At 36.1% G+C, this 20965-nt stretch overlaps 1 protein-coding gene across 2 annotated transcripts in view; it reads left to right on the top strand.

The window, feature by feature from the left end:
• Window positions 1–20965, top strand: part of ABCB11 (ATP-binding cassette, sub-family B (MDR/TAP), member 11) — a 155665-nt gene that overhangs the window by 20904 nt on the left and 113796 nt on the right. For both annotated transcript variants that reach the window (XM_006902109.1, XM_006902110.1), the window contains exons 5-6: window positions 18552–18639; window positions 19960–20093. In XM_006902109.1, coding sequence (XP_006902171.1) covers window positions 18552–18639; window positions 19960–20093 — 222 coding nt within the window. The remainder of the gene's footprint in view (window positions 1–18551; window positions 18640–19959; window positions 20094–20965) is intronic.

Genomic DNA, 20965 nt, shown 5'->3' with positions numbered 1-20965 from the left:
GGTTTTAGAATTCAGGTAGGATAGACGTAAGGTCAAATTTTGGTTCCCAGGGATTGGATTTAATTTTCCTTAGCTTCAGATTAAACTGCATATGAGTAGTTCGTGTTCTGTTCCACAATCAGCACCTGGCCTGGTTTTCACAGCTGATAATGAGCTTCTCCGGTATTCTTTCCACAGATGTAATTGATCTGATCCTATGCATACCATCAGGTGAAATCTATGTGTATAGATTGAGTTTATGTTTCTTACAAAGAGTATTTACAATTAATAAATCACTGTACAAAATTTTATACAAATTTTGTACAAAATTCTATCATTCTGTCTCCAAGTTCGTATTTTCCAACTACTGACCCTTCTTTGTTCCCAACTTTTGTTTTCACCCATTATTATTAATTCATCTTAGTTGCATATTTGCTTGATTTGTGATTGCACAAGTGGGAAGTCTGCTCTCAGGGACATCTCCAAAGTCCTGAAGATCAACGATGTTGGTCAAGAGACTAAAGCCATGGTTCATTATTCAGGCCATGGTCTTTGCAATTACTTGCTATGTGCCAGAAAGCTGGTTAATAACAAGGGATTATAGAAGGAGAATTGATGCCTTTGAGCTGTGGTCCTGGAGAATAATATTGACTATACCATGGACTGCTAGGAGAACAAACATGTTTTCCCGAGAGAGGGTGAAACCAGGCTGCTCCTTAGAGGCAAGGGTTCTGAAGTTTTGTCTGACATACTCTGGACATGTTGCAAGGCAGAATCAGTCCTTGGAGAGGAATGCCATGCTTGAGAGGGTGGAGGGACAGTGTAGAAGAGGAAGACCCTCGAGGAAATGGATTGATTCAGTGGCTAGGGTAATGGGGGTAGGTGTGTCAGAGACAAGGAGATTGGCAAGGTATAGGTCTCTTGTACATAGGGTCACTATGAGTCGCAAATGACTCGACAGCACAAAACGACAACAACAACTCAGTGGTAGAAAATAGCTGGAGCTCTGTTTCTGATAAGATTACAATCTAGGAAGGCCTATGAGGCAGTTCCGTTCTGTTACACATGGTTGCTATGTTTTTCAATTAACTTGATGGCACACAAAAACAACAACATGACCTAGAGTAAAGGCCTCAGACAATTGTTGAGTTTCCATGGGAGAATGGTGTGTTGCTTTGAACCAAAGGACATGCAGAGATGGCCGACTGAGATAGATGCACTCTCTATGCTACTGTGCTCTTTGTGATAAGCCTGGCTGGGGCTTTATGAATCTGTATTGTACGTAAGGCTGACTCACCATCAGAACATGCACTTTGTAACCTGACTCATGCTGCATCAGGGATAGGACAAGCTCATTGTCATGTATCCACTTACATACTTAGGTTCAAGAATAAAAGGTACAACCTGCCTAGGAAGGCATTTGAAAAGACTCTCCCAAATTAATTTCTAATTTTTTACCTTAATTTTTCAAATTTGCTAGAAACTTCATTCCAGATGATACACAAGTCTTCATGACTCACTGATAATTCATAATAAAATCTACTTTTAAAAAGATGACTCTTTAAAATTTAGTTGTAAAATTTTCAGTATGTGATGCATAATACTGTGACACTGATGTGTCGAATGTGATAATCTTTACCCATGGTGGACAGTGTGTGGAGCTCCTGGATTAAAACAAGCTTGGAAGCAGAAGTGGCATCCACTTCCAAATAAACTTGCCTCCGGAAACCCTATGAACTTAGAGAAATGATGATAGATATACAACACAGTTAGTTCAGGGCTTTTGTTCATAGGGTCACTGTGGGTTGTCTACGACTTGACGACACTTAACAACAAAAACAAAAAAAAATTAATATATGTTGTGTTTCATTCATCTACACTGTGTTTCATACATTCTTTCATTCACATTGTGCTTTGTATGAGTGTTCATAAACACTGTGTTTTACAAAATCAGTCATCATTGTTCTATGCTTACTATTACCCCGTCCTTTCAGGTCCCTATTGGATCTTTCCTGATTTCTCCTCACCCCTCCTTCTGCTCACCAAACTCTGTCATCCTAGTCGTTTTGTGTTCTCCTTACACTCTGCCTCTCCCCTTCCGCTTTTGGACTGTTACACACATTCTACTTAATTATCCTTATGTTTTTTTCAATAATGATCTTATGCAGTATTTGTCCTTATGAGACTCAGTTCATGTAGTTCAAGTAATACTTTCCAGACTTGTGTTTTACAGTATTTTATGAAATAATTACATTTTAGTGCTGCATTGTATTCTGTCAGGTGAATGAATGTACCATTATTTCTCTATCTACTCATTTGTTGATGGGCATTTGGGCTATTGCTATTTTCTTGCTATTGTGAATGGCAGGGCTAAGAACGTAGGTGTACAAATTTCCATTTGTGTCCATTCTATTTCCCTCAGGCTACATTCCTGGCAATAGAAGAACTAGTCATATGAGATTTCTGTGATCAGTTTTTTGAGAAAACATCGAACTGCCATCAGTGTGGTGGTTCTATTTTAGAATCTCACCAGCAGGATATGAGAGTTCCAATGTCTCCATATCCTTTACAACTTTATTGCTTGCTGTCCTGTTAAACTTTGCTACTGCTACTGGGATAAGATGGCATTTCATTATTGTTTTCATTTTCATTTCTCTTATTGCCAGTTTTTTTTTAACATTTCTTCATGTGTTTGTTGGCTATCTGAATGTCTTCCTTTGCAAGAAGTATTTCCATTTCTCTTACCCATTTTCTGATTGGGTTATTAGTCTTTTTCTAGTGGAGGCTCTGTAATATTCTGTAAACTCACATTATGAGACCTTTGTCTGAGATGTCATTGCCAAATGTTTTTCCCCATTCTGTTGGTTTTCTTTTCACCCTATTGGAAAAATGTTTTGCACTCAGGGACTTAATCTTGAGCAGGTCCCACTCATTGATGCCATTCTCTCCTGATTATGATTTTGCCACTCTTTTTATACCATAGACTGGGCCTTCTTAGTTTGGCCCTATTTTGTCTCTTATGATCCTTATGGTTTGGGGCTTTACCCCTAAGTGTCTGGTCCACTCTGCATCGATTTTTTGTGTGTGTATGGTGTGAGATGTGGATCCAGCTTCTGCTTTCTGTAGGTCAATGCCCAATTTTGCCAGCACCATTTGTTGATGAGGTTGTCATGCCTTCATTTAATTTGTTTCCTTGTCAAATATCAGTTGACCATAGATTGTTGGGTTAATTTCTGGGCTCTTGATTCTTTTCTATTGGTCTACATGTGTATCATTGTACCAGAATTGTGTTGTCTCGGTTATTATGGCTGTATGGTAGGTTTTGGGATCAGTGAATGCAATGCCTCCCACTTCATTTTTGGTTTTCAGAAGCATCTGCTTTTATAGTTATTCACTCATTCAACCAAAAGTTTTGAATACCAACTATGTACCAGGAACTTGTGTAAGCATCAAGGATATAATAGGTCTCTTCAGAGTACAGTCCTTACCCTTAAATCTTAAAGCTTATATCTTAAATCAATAATCATTCAAATAAATATATCATTAAAAGCTGATAAATGCTTTAAAGAAAAATGGGAGTTAATAAACAGAACAGAATTTTCTTTTAGAAGCTAATAACTGTACTAATTAGAAATAAACTTTCTAATAGGGATTTCTGGTAGCTTACTGATAAGGAGTTGCATGGACAAGACACAGGCACACAGTTTGAATGCACCAAGTATTCCTAGAAAAATAAAGATGATGATCTTTCATGTGATTTACCACTTCTGAAAATCCACTGGCAGTTTAGCTATGGGTTGGCTTCATACATTCAACCATACATAAAAACAGTAACAATGTCTAGATACATTGATTTCTCTTCTATATTTGGAAATTTCTTTTCATCTGAAAGACTCATAGAATAGTCTTTAAATCCTTAGTTTATGTTGAAATATAGAAATTAATTGCTTGTTACAGACTGTTGTTGGTATGCTGCTGGGTGCTGTCAAGTTAAATATGACTCTTAGTGACCCTCTGAACAATAGACCTGAATCCTGTCATATCCTGTGCCATCCTCATCATCTCTGATACATTTGAACCCATTGCTGCAGTCACCATGTCAATCCACTTAATTGGGGGTTTTCCTCACTAATGTGACCTAAAATATAAAGTATAAAATATATAAGCATTCCTCACTTAGAGAAAAATATGTTCAGACTTTTATATAAGGTAATTGGGCCCAAATCATTAATGACACTTATGAAAACAAATTTTTCAAGAAAGAAAGGAAGGGAATATATGTTATGCCTAAAAATGGGTAATAAATGTGATAGGGCCCAACATTTGAGTTATAAAACTTGACACACATGCACACGCACACACACACTCAGGCGACCAAATTAAAATTCACTGCCATCGAGTCACCACTCATGGCTGATTATCCAGTAGGTCTTTAAAGGCCATAAATGACACAAGAAGAGATTGTCCATCCTTCTCCCATGGAGCAGTTGGTGAATTCATACTGGCCACCTCTGATTGGGAGCACAACTCCCTATCCACTAGATCACCAGAGTTCTCCACTCATTGTTCCAGATACCCTTAAATATGAGCAAACTTTAATTGTTTGGAGTTCTTATTCTTTGCAATATTATCCATAATTTGTTATCATCTAGTAGAATGTCTTTGCATAGTCAATAAAAGACAGGTAAATATCTTTCTGACACTATATGCTTTCATACAATATCCATCTAACATTAGCAATGATATCTGCTGTTCCATGTTCTTTTATAAAGTCAGCTTGAATTTCTAGTAAGTTTCATGTTGATGTACTGTGCAATCATTTTTTTTGTTTGTTTTAGTTTCTTTTGTTAACTTACACTTGCTTGTGGTAGTAATGACATTGCTTCATAATTTCTACATTCTATGTGATCATCTGTAAACCCTTGGTGTTGTGTTGTTTGGTGCTGTCAAGTCAACAGACTTGTAGCTACTCAATTAGACAGAATAGAACTACCCTTTGCAGTTTCCTAGAGTATAATCTATGTCACTGAGTGGGTTTGAACCGCTGGTTTTCTTTCTAGTTAGAAAGTGAGGGTTTAAGCATAGCACCATCAGGATTCTGTCTTTAAATTCTTATACTTTAAAAATACCTTTTTTTTTCTTTTGAGATTTAATTAACACATCACACAATTACTCAATTAAAGTATGCAATTTATTGGATCTTAGTATATGCAGAAGTGCACATCATCATAACCAATCTCACAATATTTTTATTACCACAAGAAAGAAACCGTGAGAACCACTGAACATATTGAAAATTATTGACTTGTAAAAATGTAACTAAAGAATGTCTGCACTGTGCTCTTTCAAGATCTACCTGCACGAGATCAGAATGATAAAAGAAACTTAAAGAGAAGGTAGAAAACTTAGAAGACAGTGAGATTATGTTATTGGAGGAAGAACAATACAAGAGAGGGGACTGAGAATGGTTGCACAACCTGAAGAAGGTAATCAATGTCACTGAACTGAATGTGCAGAAATTGTTAGATCAATGTATAATTTTAACAACAACAGCAACAAAATAAATAAATGCCTTAAAAAATAGGAAGAAATTCAACACCGTTTAGCCATCATGCCTTAGTTTTCTATCCCACTGCCGCTGCCTTTAGGCACTTTCTGACCATAGAGATTTGCCTATCCTAGAAATTTCTTATAATGGAATCATAAGTGTAAGTTCCTTAGTAATGGATTTCTTTTACTTAGGATGTGTTTATGGTTCATTCATATTAGCATGAACCAGCACTTCATTTAAAAAAATTACCAAATAATATTCTATTATATGGATGAGCTGCATCTTGTTTCTAACTATGGGTTGCCCTAGCAAATTTAATAAATTTTTTTAAAAAAATTGAAAAATTGAAATGCATTGGTGGCAAAGTGGTTAAAAAGTATAACTGTTAACCAAAAGAACAGCTGACGAACAGCTGAGATTCAACCTGACGAACCAGTCTGTAGAGAAAACTGGGACGATCTGCTTCTGTAAAGGCTTAGAGTCTTGAAAACTCCATGGGACAGTTCTCTACTATAGGGTTGGTAATGAATTGGAATTTAGTTGATGGCAGTAGAGAAGTAGAGTGATGAAGAACAGATTAGGGATTGCTAAGGCATAATTTAGATAACTATACACAAAGGAAAAATGAAGGTAAATTCACTGTATGATAATTTTAAAAATTGTAAACAAGCAGGAACTTACTTCTAACTCTGGCTAATTGGAGTTTTACTTCTAACTCTGACTACTTGGAGTTGTCATACTTCCCCCATTTCGTCCACTAAGTACAACTGAAAATTCTGGAAATTATGTTTAAAATAAAAATAGGCTCTTAAAAGGACCTTATGATCCAAAGATTGGCATGTTTGTGAGTTGAGTTTTACCTATTGTTGTTGTTGTTTACCTTCGAATCAGAACTGACCCATAGCTGACTCTCCACTGGGTTTCTCATGAAGCAGCTGGTGGCTTAGAACCATGTGCCTTTGGCATTGCAGCACAGCTTCTTGCCACTTATGACCCATAAATTATAGACTGGATGCTGAAAAACTAGCAACCTAGAAATACTACATGTGAACACCAAAGAGTCCCAACAAAATCTCATTTTGTCTAAATAAAAGATCAGGAAATGGGCAACCTAGTAAGACATAAACCTCTTAGACAATAATTGTTTTACTCTAGTATCATCACAGAAAAAAATGTGACTCCAGTCTTACCCATGCCAGCAAAGATTGAGTAAGATTGAGTAATGAACCCTCCCTTCCTCTTCACTCACTGCATGGTGGCACTGGAGAACACGTGTGGGGCCTGAACTTTTACCATCGTAAGTAGTAAGATCTTCTGAGGTGGGATTAGAAGTAGTTTTTTCTAGTGTCAGTCAGGGCATTTACCACTGCCCCCACTCGAAAGAGAAATCAAGACTTTCTTAGATGAAGGAAACAAAATATTATCACCAACTGGCTTACCCTTTAAGAATGGCTAAACAAAGGCTTCTACATAAAAGAAGAAGGAACATTGCAAGCAAGAAAGTAGGCAAATAAAAGAAATCTTTCTTCTCTTATGTTTTCAAAATTGTTTGCTGGTAGAAGTAAAAATTAGTTTTTGTTTTCTCATATTTTCCTGTTATAATACTATCTTCTATGGAGATATTTAAGGCATATCATTGATAGGAAAAAATTTTAAAAAGCAAAGGGAAACAACATTTTTATAGTATATTCAAACTGCTAAAATTACAACAGTAGTATATTGTGATTAATGATGTATAACTAATGTAATCCCTAGCACAATCACCGGAAAAAAAATCTACAAATGCACTAAAAAAAAATAAAATAAAAAAGAAATCAGCACTTCCTGCTGCTAAATTGATTCCAACTTACAGTGATAGTGACCCTACAGGACAGAGTTCTTTAGGGTTTCCAAGGTTGTAAATTTTTATGAAAGCAAACATTTCATCTTTCTCCCAGATTATTACTGGTGGATTTGAGTGATCAACTTTTTGGTTAGCATTATAACACTTAATCCACTGCATCACCAAGATTCCTACAAAAATACTATATGGTTGTTATGTGCCTTTGAGTCGCCTGTGATTCATAGTGACCCTATGTACAATAGCTCTGAACCCTACCCTATTCCTAGCCAATCTCACTGTCTTCAACAAACCAACCCCCATGGTCCCTGTATTGTGTCAATACAACTCATATTTGCTATCCTTCCACCATTCCAAGCATGATGTTCTTCTCCAAGGACTGGTTCCTCCTGGCCATGTGTTGTCCAAAGCATGTGAGATAGAGCTTCAAAATCCTTGCCTCCAAGGAGAAATTTGGTTTTTCTCTCTCCAAGACAGACCTGTTTGTTCTCTTGGCGGTCCATGGTATGTTCAAGATCCTTCACCAGTATCACAACTCAAGGCATAGTTTCTTCTTTTGTCATCCCTAGTCATTGTCCAGCTCTCTGATGCATAGCAAGTAATTGGGAAGATCATGGCCTGAATCAGGCACACCTTAGTCTCTACATTGACATCATTGTGCTTTGGCAGTTTGGAGAACCCCCTGACAACAGATTTTCCTAATGCAATTAATCTTTTGGTTTCCTGACTTCTGGTGTCCAGAGTGTTGATTGTGGAGAAGAGCAAGCTGAAATTGTTAAGAAAAATCTTTGCCATCTATCATGGTGTTGCCAATTAGCACAGTGGTAAGAATCTCTGTCTTCTTGATGTTGAATTTTAATCCATATTGAAGACTATAGTCCTTGACCTGCAGCAGACACTTCAGGTCCTCCCCAATTTTGGCAAACAAGTTTGTGTCATCTGCATAACACAGGTTGTTGATGAATTTTCCTCCAATCCTGATGCCACATTCCTTCTCATAAAATCCAGCCTCCTGGATAATCTGCTCTAAATACAATTGAAAAGGTATGGAAACAGAGTGCATCCGTGACACATGCCTTTCCTTATCCTGAACCATGCAGTATTTCCTTGCTTTATTCTGAGGACTACTTGTGGTCCAAGTACAGGTTTCACATGAGCACACTCAAATGTGCTGGAATTCCCATTTTTCTCAAGGTTCATTCATTTATTATTCAATGTTTTATTCATTGCAAATACCTTTTATAAAAAGCATAAACGATGACTATACACATGGACCTCATGTGATGGTCTGCACAGGAATCAGATTGATTACATCTGTGGGAAGAATCTTTAGAGGGGCTCATTATCAGCTGTGAAAAGTAGGCTAAGTGCTGATTATGGAATAAATCAACTACTCATGGGAAAGTTAAAGCTAAAGCAAAAATACTACATATAAATCAACTTTTTTTTTAGACACATAAATGTTTAATAAATCAACTTTTAATCCTAAAAAATATTTGAATTCTTCACAGGAAGTCAGTAGAAAGAAAATAGAGACATGAAAAATAGAACAAAGAGAAGAAAAAAATGAAATAATACATTTAACTTTAACATATTAATTATGTTAACTTTAAATGGTGACAATAAACAAAATGAAAGACAAAGACGGTGGAATGGATTAAAATGATGACTCAACATTATGCTGCCTACAGGGAATTTAAAATAACAGAGTTTCAAAATATGAAAAGCATAAATGGGTAGAACTTAAAGGAGAAATACACAAATTTACAATTAAAATGAAGGATTTAAAATCTTTCAACAATTGGCAGAAAATCAACTAGAATGTAGGACTTAATAACATCATCAACTGACAGGATCTAATCAAGATTTATGGAACACTTCCTCCAAAATAGCAGAATACAAATTATTTTCAGATGTTTGGGGGGCATGTATCAAGACTGAACATACCCTGTGCCAAAAAGTAAACCTCAATAACTTTTAATTTATTGCAACTATGTAGAGAATGTTCTCCGACAATTGAAATCATAAGTGTAAGTTCCTTAGTAATGGATAGCAGGAAACCCCCAAATATTCAGAAACCAAGAGAGAATGTTCCCTCTCTCTGCTCTTACTCAACATGGACTTCAATGAGACAAGGAAAGTTAATGAATGATGTACACAAAAATCCATATGCAGACATTTATGACAACTTTATTTGTAATACACAAGAAGTGATAATAACCAGTGAATGAATGGCTAGAAAAGTACAGCAGCCACACCACAAATACTACTCAGCAACAACAAAATGAATAAATTATTCATGAATTATGTTGACTACAAAAAGCCAATCCCCAAAGGTGATTTCATTTATATAGCATTATTGAAATAAATTTTTCAAAATTAAGAGCCAAATAGTGGTATCTAGAAGTTGAGGAAGAGATGGCAACAGGATGGAGGTGGGTGTGGGTAGTACAAAAGGCAACATGAGAAATTTTTGTGGTCATGATAATGTTTGTTTCTTGATGAAATGACTCTTAGAATCCTGGTTGAGATACTCACCTTTAGTTTGGCAAAATATTATTGTTGAGGGAAACTGAATAAAGGACATACATGATGTCTCTGTATTATTTATTACAACTGCATGTGAATCTACAATTTCCTGAAAGAAAAAAAATGTTTCATTACAAATACACAAAATTTACGACCTCAGAGAGGGAAAATACCCCAACCTAAGCATTCTTACTTGGTGGTGAGAACAACTATGGATCTCTTCCAGTCAGGTTGACCAGTCTTCCAAATTGCCTTGCGCACACTGGTGAGCATGTCCTGGAATGCATCTGTTTGTTGAAACATGTCAATTTGTATCCCATCAATTCTGGGACCTTATTTTTTGTCATTGACTTCACTCACTGCAACTTGAACTTCTTTCATCACTATTGACTCTTGATCATATGCTACTTCCTGAAATGGTTCTGTCAGTCAATTCTTTTTGGTACAGTGACTGTATATTCCCACCATCATCATCTTCTTCTTTTTTATTTTCTAAATAAAAATTTTTATTTTACACTGGTTTACGGAATCTTTCCCATTACCTTTACCGACCCCTCCCTCCACCCATCAATTAACCTTATAATTAACACTCCTCCCTGGTCCCTGCTCCATCATTACCCCTCTTCTTTCCCCCCACCCCTTGGATCCTCATACATTCTACAATAATGGTCATCTACAGTATTTGTCCTTGTGGGATTTTAATGCTTCCTCTTCTAACTCTTGAACTTGTGACAGTTTTCTGTCAATATACTGTTGTAGTTGTTTTTGTATAATCTTCTGCAAAATTTTGCCTATGATGATATTAATAATACTGTTCAATAATTTTCACATTGTGCTTTCTTGTGAATGGGGCAAATAGAAATCTCTTAGTCAACTGACCAGGTAGCTCTCTTCAAACTTCATAGCTTTCTTTCTAGGAATTTATAATTACAGGAGCTTTCTACTATGTGGATGATGGAGGGATTGATAACACACATTCAAGGGGACCAAACTGAATTAGTTTTCTTCCTATTAGTTTTCTGTTCGACTTTTCCTGTTGCTTAGACGCAGAAATAGTTTCAAGGGGTTTCTAAAATCCTGCCAACTTCCTCCCAGAATAAGTTAATAATTTAATTTGAGGTAATCTCAGGTGTGAAAAGAATTGGAAACTATTCTTGTCCTTATGCGTAACATCCACCAGCATTTAAACTATGCTGAACTTTGCTCTAGTAAATCCCTGAGCTGGGTTAGTGCCTAACACACTTCACAGATGTTAGTTCATAGTTAGAAACTGCATTATTCATGACAAAGGCACTTCCTTAACTCTGTTAGGGTGTCTGCAGAATCACAGAAATGAACTGCAGAATGAAATGTTGTTAGATTCTCATAATTTTTATTGTTATTGTTTATTTGGTTTTGGTTTTGGGTTCCTGAATTTCACTTCATAAACAGAAAATTAAGAACACTGACTCTTGTTCATTAAAAGGTTGCACTAAAAACTGTATTTGTATGTATTATACAGAAATACTAAGTTTTTATGAGAACCTCTGATTGTGAACACATGTTGTTGTGTGCCATTGAGTGGCTTGCAACTCATAGCAACCTGATGTACAACAGCTCTGAGCCCTGCTCTATCCTGTGCCAAGCTTATTATCTCTGACCACCCCACCACCCCCCATTATCCCAGTCTCTGAATCAACCCATCTCTTCCAGGGTCTTTCTCTCTTGCACTGTCCCTCTAATCACCTAAGCATGATTCCCCTGTCTAAGGACTGGTCCCTTGCTGAAACATCCACAAAATATGTCAGACAGAGCTTCAGAATCCTTGCTTCCAAGGAGCAGCCTGGTTTCACTCTCTCCAAGACAAACCTTTTAGTTCTCCTTAGCACTCCATGAAATATTCAATACTCTCCTCCACGACTACAGTTCAAAGGCATCAATTCTCCTTCTATCATCCATAGTCACTGTCCAGCTAAATTATATGAGAGACTGAAAATGTGAAGAAAACAAGATATTTTAGCTGGTTTGGGCTATTATCAGAAGGATTGAGCAAGGTAGAACTTTCTCTTTCTAATTAGTAATTTTAAAAACACATTTTATTTTGCTTTAGGTAAAAAGTTTACTTAGCAAGTTGCTGCATATTTCATACACAACTTTGACTTTAGTTACTGTCTCTGCAATGTGCCAGTGCTAATTCGTCTGATTTCTCTGCCTCTTCTTATCTTCTCATCTTTGTTTTGGTGAATATTGGGTTTTTTATCTCATATAGTTTTAAGAAGCATATTCCTCACAGATATTATTGCTTATTTTATAGCCTAGTATATTATTGGCTGACCTCTGAAAATTATTTTAGTTCCTCATTAGAAGGAGTGACTTACAGTAATAATGTTGGGGTTCCGTTAGTCTCTATTAGAGTATTTCGTTTGGTCTTCTTATTTTCCTATGAATTTGAGTTTTGTTCTAAATTTTCTATAGTTCTACACGGTACCTTTTATTGTGTGAGAGTGGTAGCCAGCCTCCATCCAGTTCTGGCCTCAGGCAGGAGAAAGCTGTGGACTATTATTTGTCTTATAGATGAATCACTTCCTTAAATCTTTGGTTTTCTTCATTCTTTTTTATTCAAGGAGTGAAAAGATCAGTAATTGCATCTAGGATTCCTGGTCAAAAGCTTTTATTACCCTCCATGCTACTTACCAAACTAAACTGTCAAGCATTGCCTTTATGCCAACTGACCTGAATATCCCATATGGTCTATGGTCTAAAGACTATGACCCTTAGCCTTCAAGCCCAGTAATTTAGTCTTTTGAGATGTTTTGTTTTATTTAAGAAGTTTCTGTAGCTGTGACCTATTATGCATTTATGAACAGTTATGCAACATATGCAATTATGTATGTAGACAGATCAACCATACATATATATATGTGTGTGTGTGTGTGTGTGTGTGTGTGTGTGTGTATATATATATATTTAAGTGTAGTTCTATATAACATCTCACACCTATTTAGCATACATATCTGTTGTTAAGGAGTTTATATATATATATATATATTTAAGTGTAGTTCTATATAACATCTCACACCTATTTAGCATACATATCTGTTGTTAAGGAGTTGGAGATTTCTAAACACTTTATAAATTATACTTTTGTCAAATGTACCATTGCAAAACATTTTTTTCTAGTTTGTAAGTTCTCTTTTAACTCTTTTGATGAACAGAAGTATTCATTGTTGATGTTGTTATATGCCATCAAGTTGCCTATGACTCATAGTGACCCTATGTACAATAGCTCTGAACCCTGCTCCATCTTGAGCCAACTTCATTGTATCTGACACACCTGCTCCCATTACCCAGTCACTGACTCAATCCATCTCATCCAGGGTCTTTCTCTCTTGCGTTGTCCCTTCACCCTCCCAAGCATGACGTCCCTTTCCAAGGATTGGTCTCTTCTTTCAACGTGCCCAACATATGTCAGACAGAGCTTAAGAATTCTTGCCTCCAAGATGTAGCCTGGCTTCACTCTCTCCAGGATGAACCTGTTTGTTCTTCTAGCAGCCCATGGTTTATTCAATACTCTTCTCCAGTACCACAGCCCCAAGGCATCAATTCTCCTTCTCTCATCCCTAATCATTGTCCAGCTTTCGGATGCATAGCATGTAATTGCAAGTACCATGTCCTGGATCAGGCGCACCTTAGTCTCCAGACTGACATCAAATCCACAGGAACAAAAATTTGACCTTGATTCTATCCCTCTTCAATTTAAAAACCATCTCAGGAACAGATTTGAGGCTTTGAACACTAATGAGTGAAGACAAGATAAGCTGTGGGAGGATATCAAGAACATCATCCATGAAGAATGCAAAAGGTCATTACAAGGACAGAGGAGGAAGAGAAGAATAATATGGATGTCAGATGGCACAAAGCCAGGTCTCATTCAGTAGTTAATTTTTAATGTTGTTATTGTTAGGTAATGTAGAGTTGACTCTATCTCATAATGATCTCATTAGGACAATAGAACTAAACCTTGTCTAATCTTGTGGCAGCCTCGCAGTCTCTATTTTGCTAATCTCATTGCTGTTCTTTGCCTTGAGTCAGCACAACTCATAGCAACTCTATGAACAAAAGACCTGAAGTCCTTCTACAACCATTGACATTTATAAAAGTTTATAGAGTTTCCGGAAGCATGTTGTTTTAGAAGTGGATGCCACTCCTGCTTCCAAACTTGTCATATGTTATAGCTATTATGTGCCACTGAGTCACCTGCAATGCATAGCAACCCTATGCACAGCAGCTCTGAACCCTTCCTTGTCCTGAGCCAGTCTCACTAATTCTAACACATCAACTCCCATTGCCCAGTTACTGTATTGATCCATTTCATCTGGGGTCTTCCTCTCCTGCGCTGTTCCTCCATCCTTCTGAGCATGATGTTCTTCTCTAAGGACAAGTATCTCCTGGCCACGTGCCCAAAGTATGTGGGGTGGAGGTTCCAAATCCTAGCCTCCAAGTTTCACCCTCTATGTGTTTTTTTGGCAGTCCATCATGGTATGTTCAAGGCTCTTCTCCAGCACCACAACTAGAAGGCATCTATTCTTCTTCTGTCATCCTTAGTCATTGTCCAACTCTCTGAAGCATAACAAGTAATTGAGAAGACCATGGCCTGGATTACATACTTTTGTATCTAGACTGACATCGTTGCTCTTCAGCACTCTGGCAAGGTCCATGACAGCATATTTTACCAACGCAATTCGTCTTTTGTTAAGAGTAACTGCTGGTGTTAAGAGTGTTGATTGTGGATCCGAACAAGCTGTAATTGCTAACAACCTTAATCTCTTCTCCATCTATTATGTTGCTGCCAATGGTCCAGTGGTGAGAATCTTTGTCTTTTTTATGTTGACCTTCAATCCCTATTGAAGACTACAGTCCTTGACCTTCTGCAACAAGTGCTTCAGGTCTTCTTCAGTTTCAGCAAGCAAGGTTGTGTCATCTGCATATAGTAGATTGTTAATGAGTCTTTCTTTAATCTTGATACTATACTCTTCCTCATAAAGCCCTGCCTCCTGAATGATCTGCTCTGCATACAGATTGTATAGTTACTAAATGCATTCATTTTGTTAAAGGTCTTTCTCTACTTCATGGAACCTCTACTTTTCTATGTTTGATATGTTTTTCCAAGCACTAACTCCTTTAGATAACATGCTCAAAAATGAAGTCTCACAATTCTTGGCTCTAAGAAACACCCTGGCTACATTTCTTCCAAGACAGGTTTGTTTGATCTTTAGGCAATCTATTCAATTCTTCACCAACACTACAATTTAAAGGCATCAGTTCTTCAGTTTTCTTTTTTTAAAAAATTATTTTAATTATACTACTTCATTTACAAAATTTGAATACATTGTTTTTCACACCAGATTCTTCCAATTTCCCTCAACCCCTACCCACCAAATTGTCCAACCCCATGATTAATTCCCCCCCACCCCACCCAAGCATCCTCATCTAAAGTTTTCTTATTCATTGTCTTATTCACATGTATAGGAGGCAATTGAATGTACCAAAACTTGGATCATACACATCTTAGTCTTTATAATGACAGCTTTGCATGTTAACACTTTAAATAGGTCCTTGCCAATAGATTTGACCAATATAATGTGTCCTTTGATCTCTTGACTAATGCTTTCATGTGTGTTAAAGATTAAAGTAAAACGAAGTCCTTCACAAATCCAATCTTTTCTCCATTTATCATAATGCTGTTTATTTGTCCAGTTCTGAGGATTATTGTTTTCTTTATGTTGAAGTGTGTACTTTTTGGTAGGTCCCAGTTATTAGTTTATCTTCTATTATTTGTGCATTTTTATGTCTTACATATTATGTATGCTATAGATTAGAGCCCCTAGTTTTGTTACTATTTTCCTCCTTATATGATCTTTGTAGCTTTAGATTTAAGATTTAGATCTTTGATCCATTTGAGTTAATTTTTATGTATGGTGTCAGTTTGCCAGAACAATTTTCTAAAGACACTATCTGTTTTCCATTTAATGGACTTTGATCCTTTGTTGAAAATCAATTGTTCAAAGGTGAATGGTTTTATTTTTGGATTCTCAGTACTATTCCTTTGGCCTATGTGTCTGTCATTGCCCTAGTACTAGGTTGCTTTGATTACAATGATTATCTAGTTGGTTCTAAGGTTGGAAAGTGTGAGGCCTCCAACTTTATTCTTCCTTTTCAATAACATTTTAACTGTTCAGAACCATTTCCCTTTCTATATAAAGTTGATGATTAGTTGTTAAGTGTCTTAAAGAAATTAATAAATAAGAAAGTTGAGTGAGGGAAAGGTAATTTACAATAAGGAGTTTATTAGACTGAACTTCATTAATTTGCTGAGAGAAGTGGAAAGTCAGAGAGGAAAAGAACATTCTCAACATGATGAATTGATACCATGACTGTAGCAATGGGACCGAGCATGTCTCGGATTGTGGGGATGGTGTAGGCTAGAACAAGGTTTACATCTGTCATTCATAGAATTGCTGTGAGTCATAGAGAGAGCTCTGTTGGCCTAGAAGATAGAACATTATGCTACCAAGCCAAAGGTGAGTGATTTTACCCTCAGGCCTGCTTTGAATTATGTTTGGTCAAACATTCTTCTAAGTGGTATAGCACTAGTCTGTCAATTTACTGTACAGAGGTAACTTGTGGTTGCTGTGATGCTAAACACTATGATACTGATATGACAAGTGCAGTAATGGTTACCCATGGTGGACAGTGTTTGGTGGAGCTCCCAGATTAAAACAGTCTTGGAAGCAGGAGTGGTATCCACTTCTGAAATAGCTTGCCTCCAGATACTCTATGAACTCAGGGAACGATGAAATTTGTATGTGTTCAGATCTTTTGTTTATAGGGGTCACTATCTATGATTTGATGGTACTTAACAACAACAACAACAACAATTCATTAATTACATTAATTAATTACAAATAATGTTATAAAACAAAATGTTAATGAATGATTACATGAAAAAAATGATTTTTAAACCATTAATAAAAAATTTATTAATAAATAAATGTTAGAATTTAGATTGAGATTACATTGTAGTTATAGATCAGTAGTATCCAAGAGCACTGTATATTTTTCCATTTGTGTAGATCTCTTTTTGTTTCTTATGATAGTGTTTGGTAGTTTTTTCTAGATATGTCTTTTATGTCCTTAGACTTACTCCTGCTTATTTTATCCTTTTGGAAACTATTGTAAATGATATTATCTTCTTGATTTTGTTTTTTAGAGGTTTTTTTTGCAAGTGGACAGGGGTCTTTTAGAATTTTGTGTATTGATCTTGTTCCCTACACTTTACTTAAGCTTTCTATTAATTCTCTCCAGTACATTTCTTGTGGCGTCTTTGAGATGTACTATCTATATGATCGTATTCTCTGCCAATAGTGATAGTTTAACTTACATATCTTTGCCAGTTTGGTTGTCCTTTATTTCTTTTGCTTGCCTGATTGCTCTAGGTCAGACTTCCATGTAATTTTGAGTGGAATTTTAAAGGGCAAATTGGTCTTGCTATTCTCAAGAGGACTTCTTTAAGTCCTTATTAGTATTTTGAAAGTTTAAGTAAAATCAAGAAAATTAATTGACTCCTTCCTCCATGAAAGATATTGCCCTTGGCATCAGGCACATTTTCTAAGCCATTTAAGTATAGTCCTTGCCCTTGAGTAGCTTGCACTTTAGTTGATAAGACAATGCATGAATATAATCTATAAAATATATTTGATGAAGATAATGAACAATAGAATATAGGATGAGAGCATCTGTACTAAACATGCTGACTTCCGATTTTTAAAAGAAATAAACCCTATGTGATTTTGTCCTGTCCCTGAGGGTTGAATTGTTATTAATCTGGTATGTCAATTTTTCTAACTGTAAAATAATTGATTACTAAAAGAAGTTTTAAAATATTTTATCCCTTCCCTTGTTGGCCCTGCCAAGCCTCAACCCTGCTCTACAGCATAGCAGTTATGCTGGAGAAATGCTGAAGAGCTTTCCTTAGTTTTTGGTTTTCTTGGCTTTCCCCTTAGCAGTAGTCTTGAAATTTGAACATGGACTATAGCCAGCAGAAAGACAGGACCAATAAAATTCAATCTTCTATGGAGTGATGACACATGTGTTTTTTCCCCAGTGTCACTCAGAGATAGAAGAGTGGAAAAACTGGTTAGATTTCTAAAGGAGATAACAATAAACTTCCCAGTTCACAGCATGCATCTCCCCAGTATCATTTCAGATAGCCCATTTGGCTCTTTAAACCTCTATCTTGCTATGATTTTTTATAGTACTATGTGCCGAACACAAATAAACAAGGTCAGAGTGGACAGAGAGCCTGGCTGCCATCTAGGGCCCCCTGGCTTTCTGTCATTCCTGACTAGTTATTTCACAGCTCTGTAGCATTTCTGCCTATTAAAAAAGTGGTAGTGGTGGTGGTGAGCATTTTTTGCTGTGGGTGATATCATGAAGTCTATATAGGAGTTTGGCTGGATTCATGATAATTCCATGTGGATAAAATGTCTCACATACATTTAATAGCTATTTTAAAATTTAAATTTGTTTTAAATCCTTTTGTATCCACTAATGTAATCCTTGGTAATCTTTATCTTATTTGTGAAACTTAACATATTTTTTCTTCTTTTAAAGGTTGCTGAACATTGAAAGTGAAATGAGCACATTTGCTATTTATTATGCTGGAATTGGTTTTGCAGTATTAATCACAGGATATATAGAAGTTAGTAGCATCTCCATTTTATTTGTAGATCAATATTTGTGTCTAGAACATTGCAATGCAATCAAGCTTTTGAGAAATCCTGGGACCTACAGTTCTATTTCAGAGAGACAAGTGGTTAAGGTGCTTAACTTCTAACCAAAGGGTTGGAAGCTGGAAACCACTCAGAGATGCCTGAGAAGAAATACTCGGAAATTATTTCCAGCAAGCTCCCTGTGTGTTAAAGTTATTGTTTGTCACAGTCAGCTGAATAGTAACTCCTGTTGGTTTTTCTGGGGAGGGATTTGAGTACATGGGGGAGAATTCTTCCTCTTTAAGCAGTGAAAAGAATATAAGGAATTGTCCAGAGAAATAGAAAGCAGACGTTTAGGTGTTTTTTGTTTGTTTTTTAAAATTGTGTTTCCTTTATACATATTCACACATTCCTTCATTCACATTGTTTCATATGATAATTGTCTTCTCTCTTGCCTTTCCCTAATTCATCCCTGCCTGTTACTTCAGTAATTGGCAATTGAGGGATGTGAAAGGGAAGTGAGTAGTCTGAAGGAAGGCAGAGGTGGTGAGACAGAGAAAACCAAAATTTTCTTCTGTCCTCCTCCTTTCTTGCTAAATGTCTCACAAAACAGCATTTCAAATCAATTTCTGTGCTTTGAATCTATAACATATTCTAGAGTTGAGCCATGGAAGTACTTATGAGTCACTTAACTATTTTTAAAGGCAAAAAAAAGATTATCTTTTGCAGAAAAGAAAAAAAATTAATTCCATCTCATTGGTTAAAATATTCCAGGAAATTCATGTTCATTTTAAAGAGGTTTAATTTTTTTCCCTTATCTTTTCATGAGGTGTTGTAATGATTGGCTTGCTTTGCTTTGATCAGGAACTATCTGTCAGTAGATCCCCTATTTTCAATGTTTGCTTATTTTCACTGAAAAATCTTTACCAACAACTTGAAAACTATCCTCTGAATTCTTTTAGAGATTTCTCTAAGGGGAATAATCCACTCAGCAGAATAATCATTTAAAAACAATGATTTGACTTTGACCCTTACATTGTCCATGAACAAAGGGAAACTTAAGTAAAAAAGTCATGGGGTTGTTGGAGTATAAGACCTGGATTCAAGTCCTCATCTTCCTGCTTCCATGCTCATGGTTGATCCAAGAGCTAGCCCAGAGATAGGACCTTAGTTCTCAAGAGGAGGCATTTTTTAAATTCTCTGTTTCTTTTTAACTGTTGTTTTGAAATTGGTTTTTTTTTTTTTTGTGAGAAGGAATGATTGACTATTTTTAATATTGCAATACTAAGAATTTCTTGCTCTATTTTCAGATATGCTTTTGGGTTATTGCTGCAGCTCGTCAGGTACAGAAAATGAGGAAAAAATTCTTTAGGCAAGTAATGAGAATGGAAATAGGATGGTTTGACTGCAACTCAGTGGGAGAGCTCAATACAAGGTTTTCTGAGTGAGTACTTGGACCGCAATGTTTTAACTTATATGTGGCTTTACCCCCTACAATAAAACCTTTGTTCTGAATACAAAACAATTTAAAATTTTATTTTCTAGTTAGATTTTGTATACCTTGTCTCTTAATTAGACTTTCATATATAGAAACCTTACCAAATATGATCATATCGCTTAAAAGTCAGGGTACCTCAATTCAGTTTGTTGGATGTTGATTAAAATTCTGACAATGAAGTGTTTTGGGAGAGATTTAAAACAAAAGTTACTTGACCTTAAAAGAAGAAATTGAAGGATGTTGCAATCCATGTGTTCATGAGAAAAAACAATACAGTTGGAACTAATTATGTTGCTATGTTTGTGGAGTTAATTTCAGCACACAAAAACAAAAATCCAAAATAACATGGGAAATAGCCAAATTAAAAAATGGAATTTAAATTCAGTTTATTCCTGAATACTAATTTGAGCCACCATTAGTCCCCTAGAAGTTCTGAGTTTACCCTGGATTGTTGGAATGAATTGTGCTGAACTTTGAAGTCCTGTGAAAGGCGATTAATGACACATAAAGTTAAAGAGACTGAAAACTGGAGCCCTTAGATTCCACCACTGACTCTGCTCCTTGCTATGATTTTGCCTATCATTGTTTAAAATCTGCATAATCAGTTATGTTGGGTCCTTTCTTGCTCTCAAGTTTCTACTTGACTGATCTACAAAGAAATTAAGGGAATGCTCCTAGGAATGTTATTTTAATGTCATCATATTCTGTCAATATTCTGGAGAATTTACCTTTTGTGAGATATAAAAATAAACCACAAAGCTTTGACTATCAAGGAACTTACAGCCTGCTTGGAGGAATAAGAAGAGGAACAGGAAAAT

This window comes from Elephantulus edwardii, unplaced genomic scaffold (assembly GCF_000299155.1).
Source record: "Elephantulus edwardii isolate Elephantulus edwardi_28Jun2011 unplaced genomic scaffold, EleEdw1.0 scaffold00369, whole genome shotgun sequence".
In the NCBI taxonomy this organism is placed as follows: Eukaryota; Metazoa; Chordata; class Mammalia; order Macroscelidea; family Macroscelididae; genus Elephantulus; species Elephantulus edwardii.
Note: the sequence above shows the minus strand (reverse complement) of the source record. Positions and strands in the feature narration are given on the sequence as shown.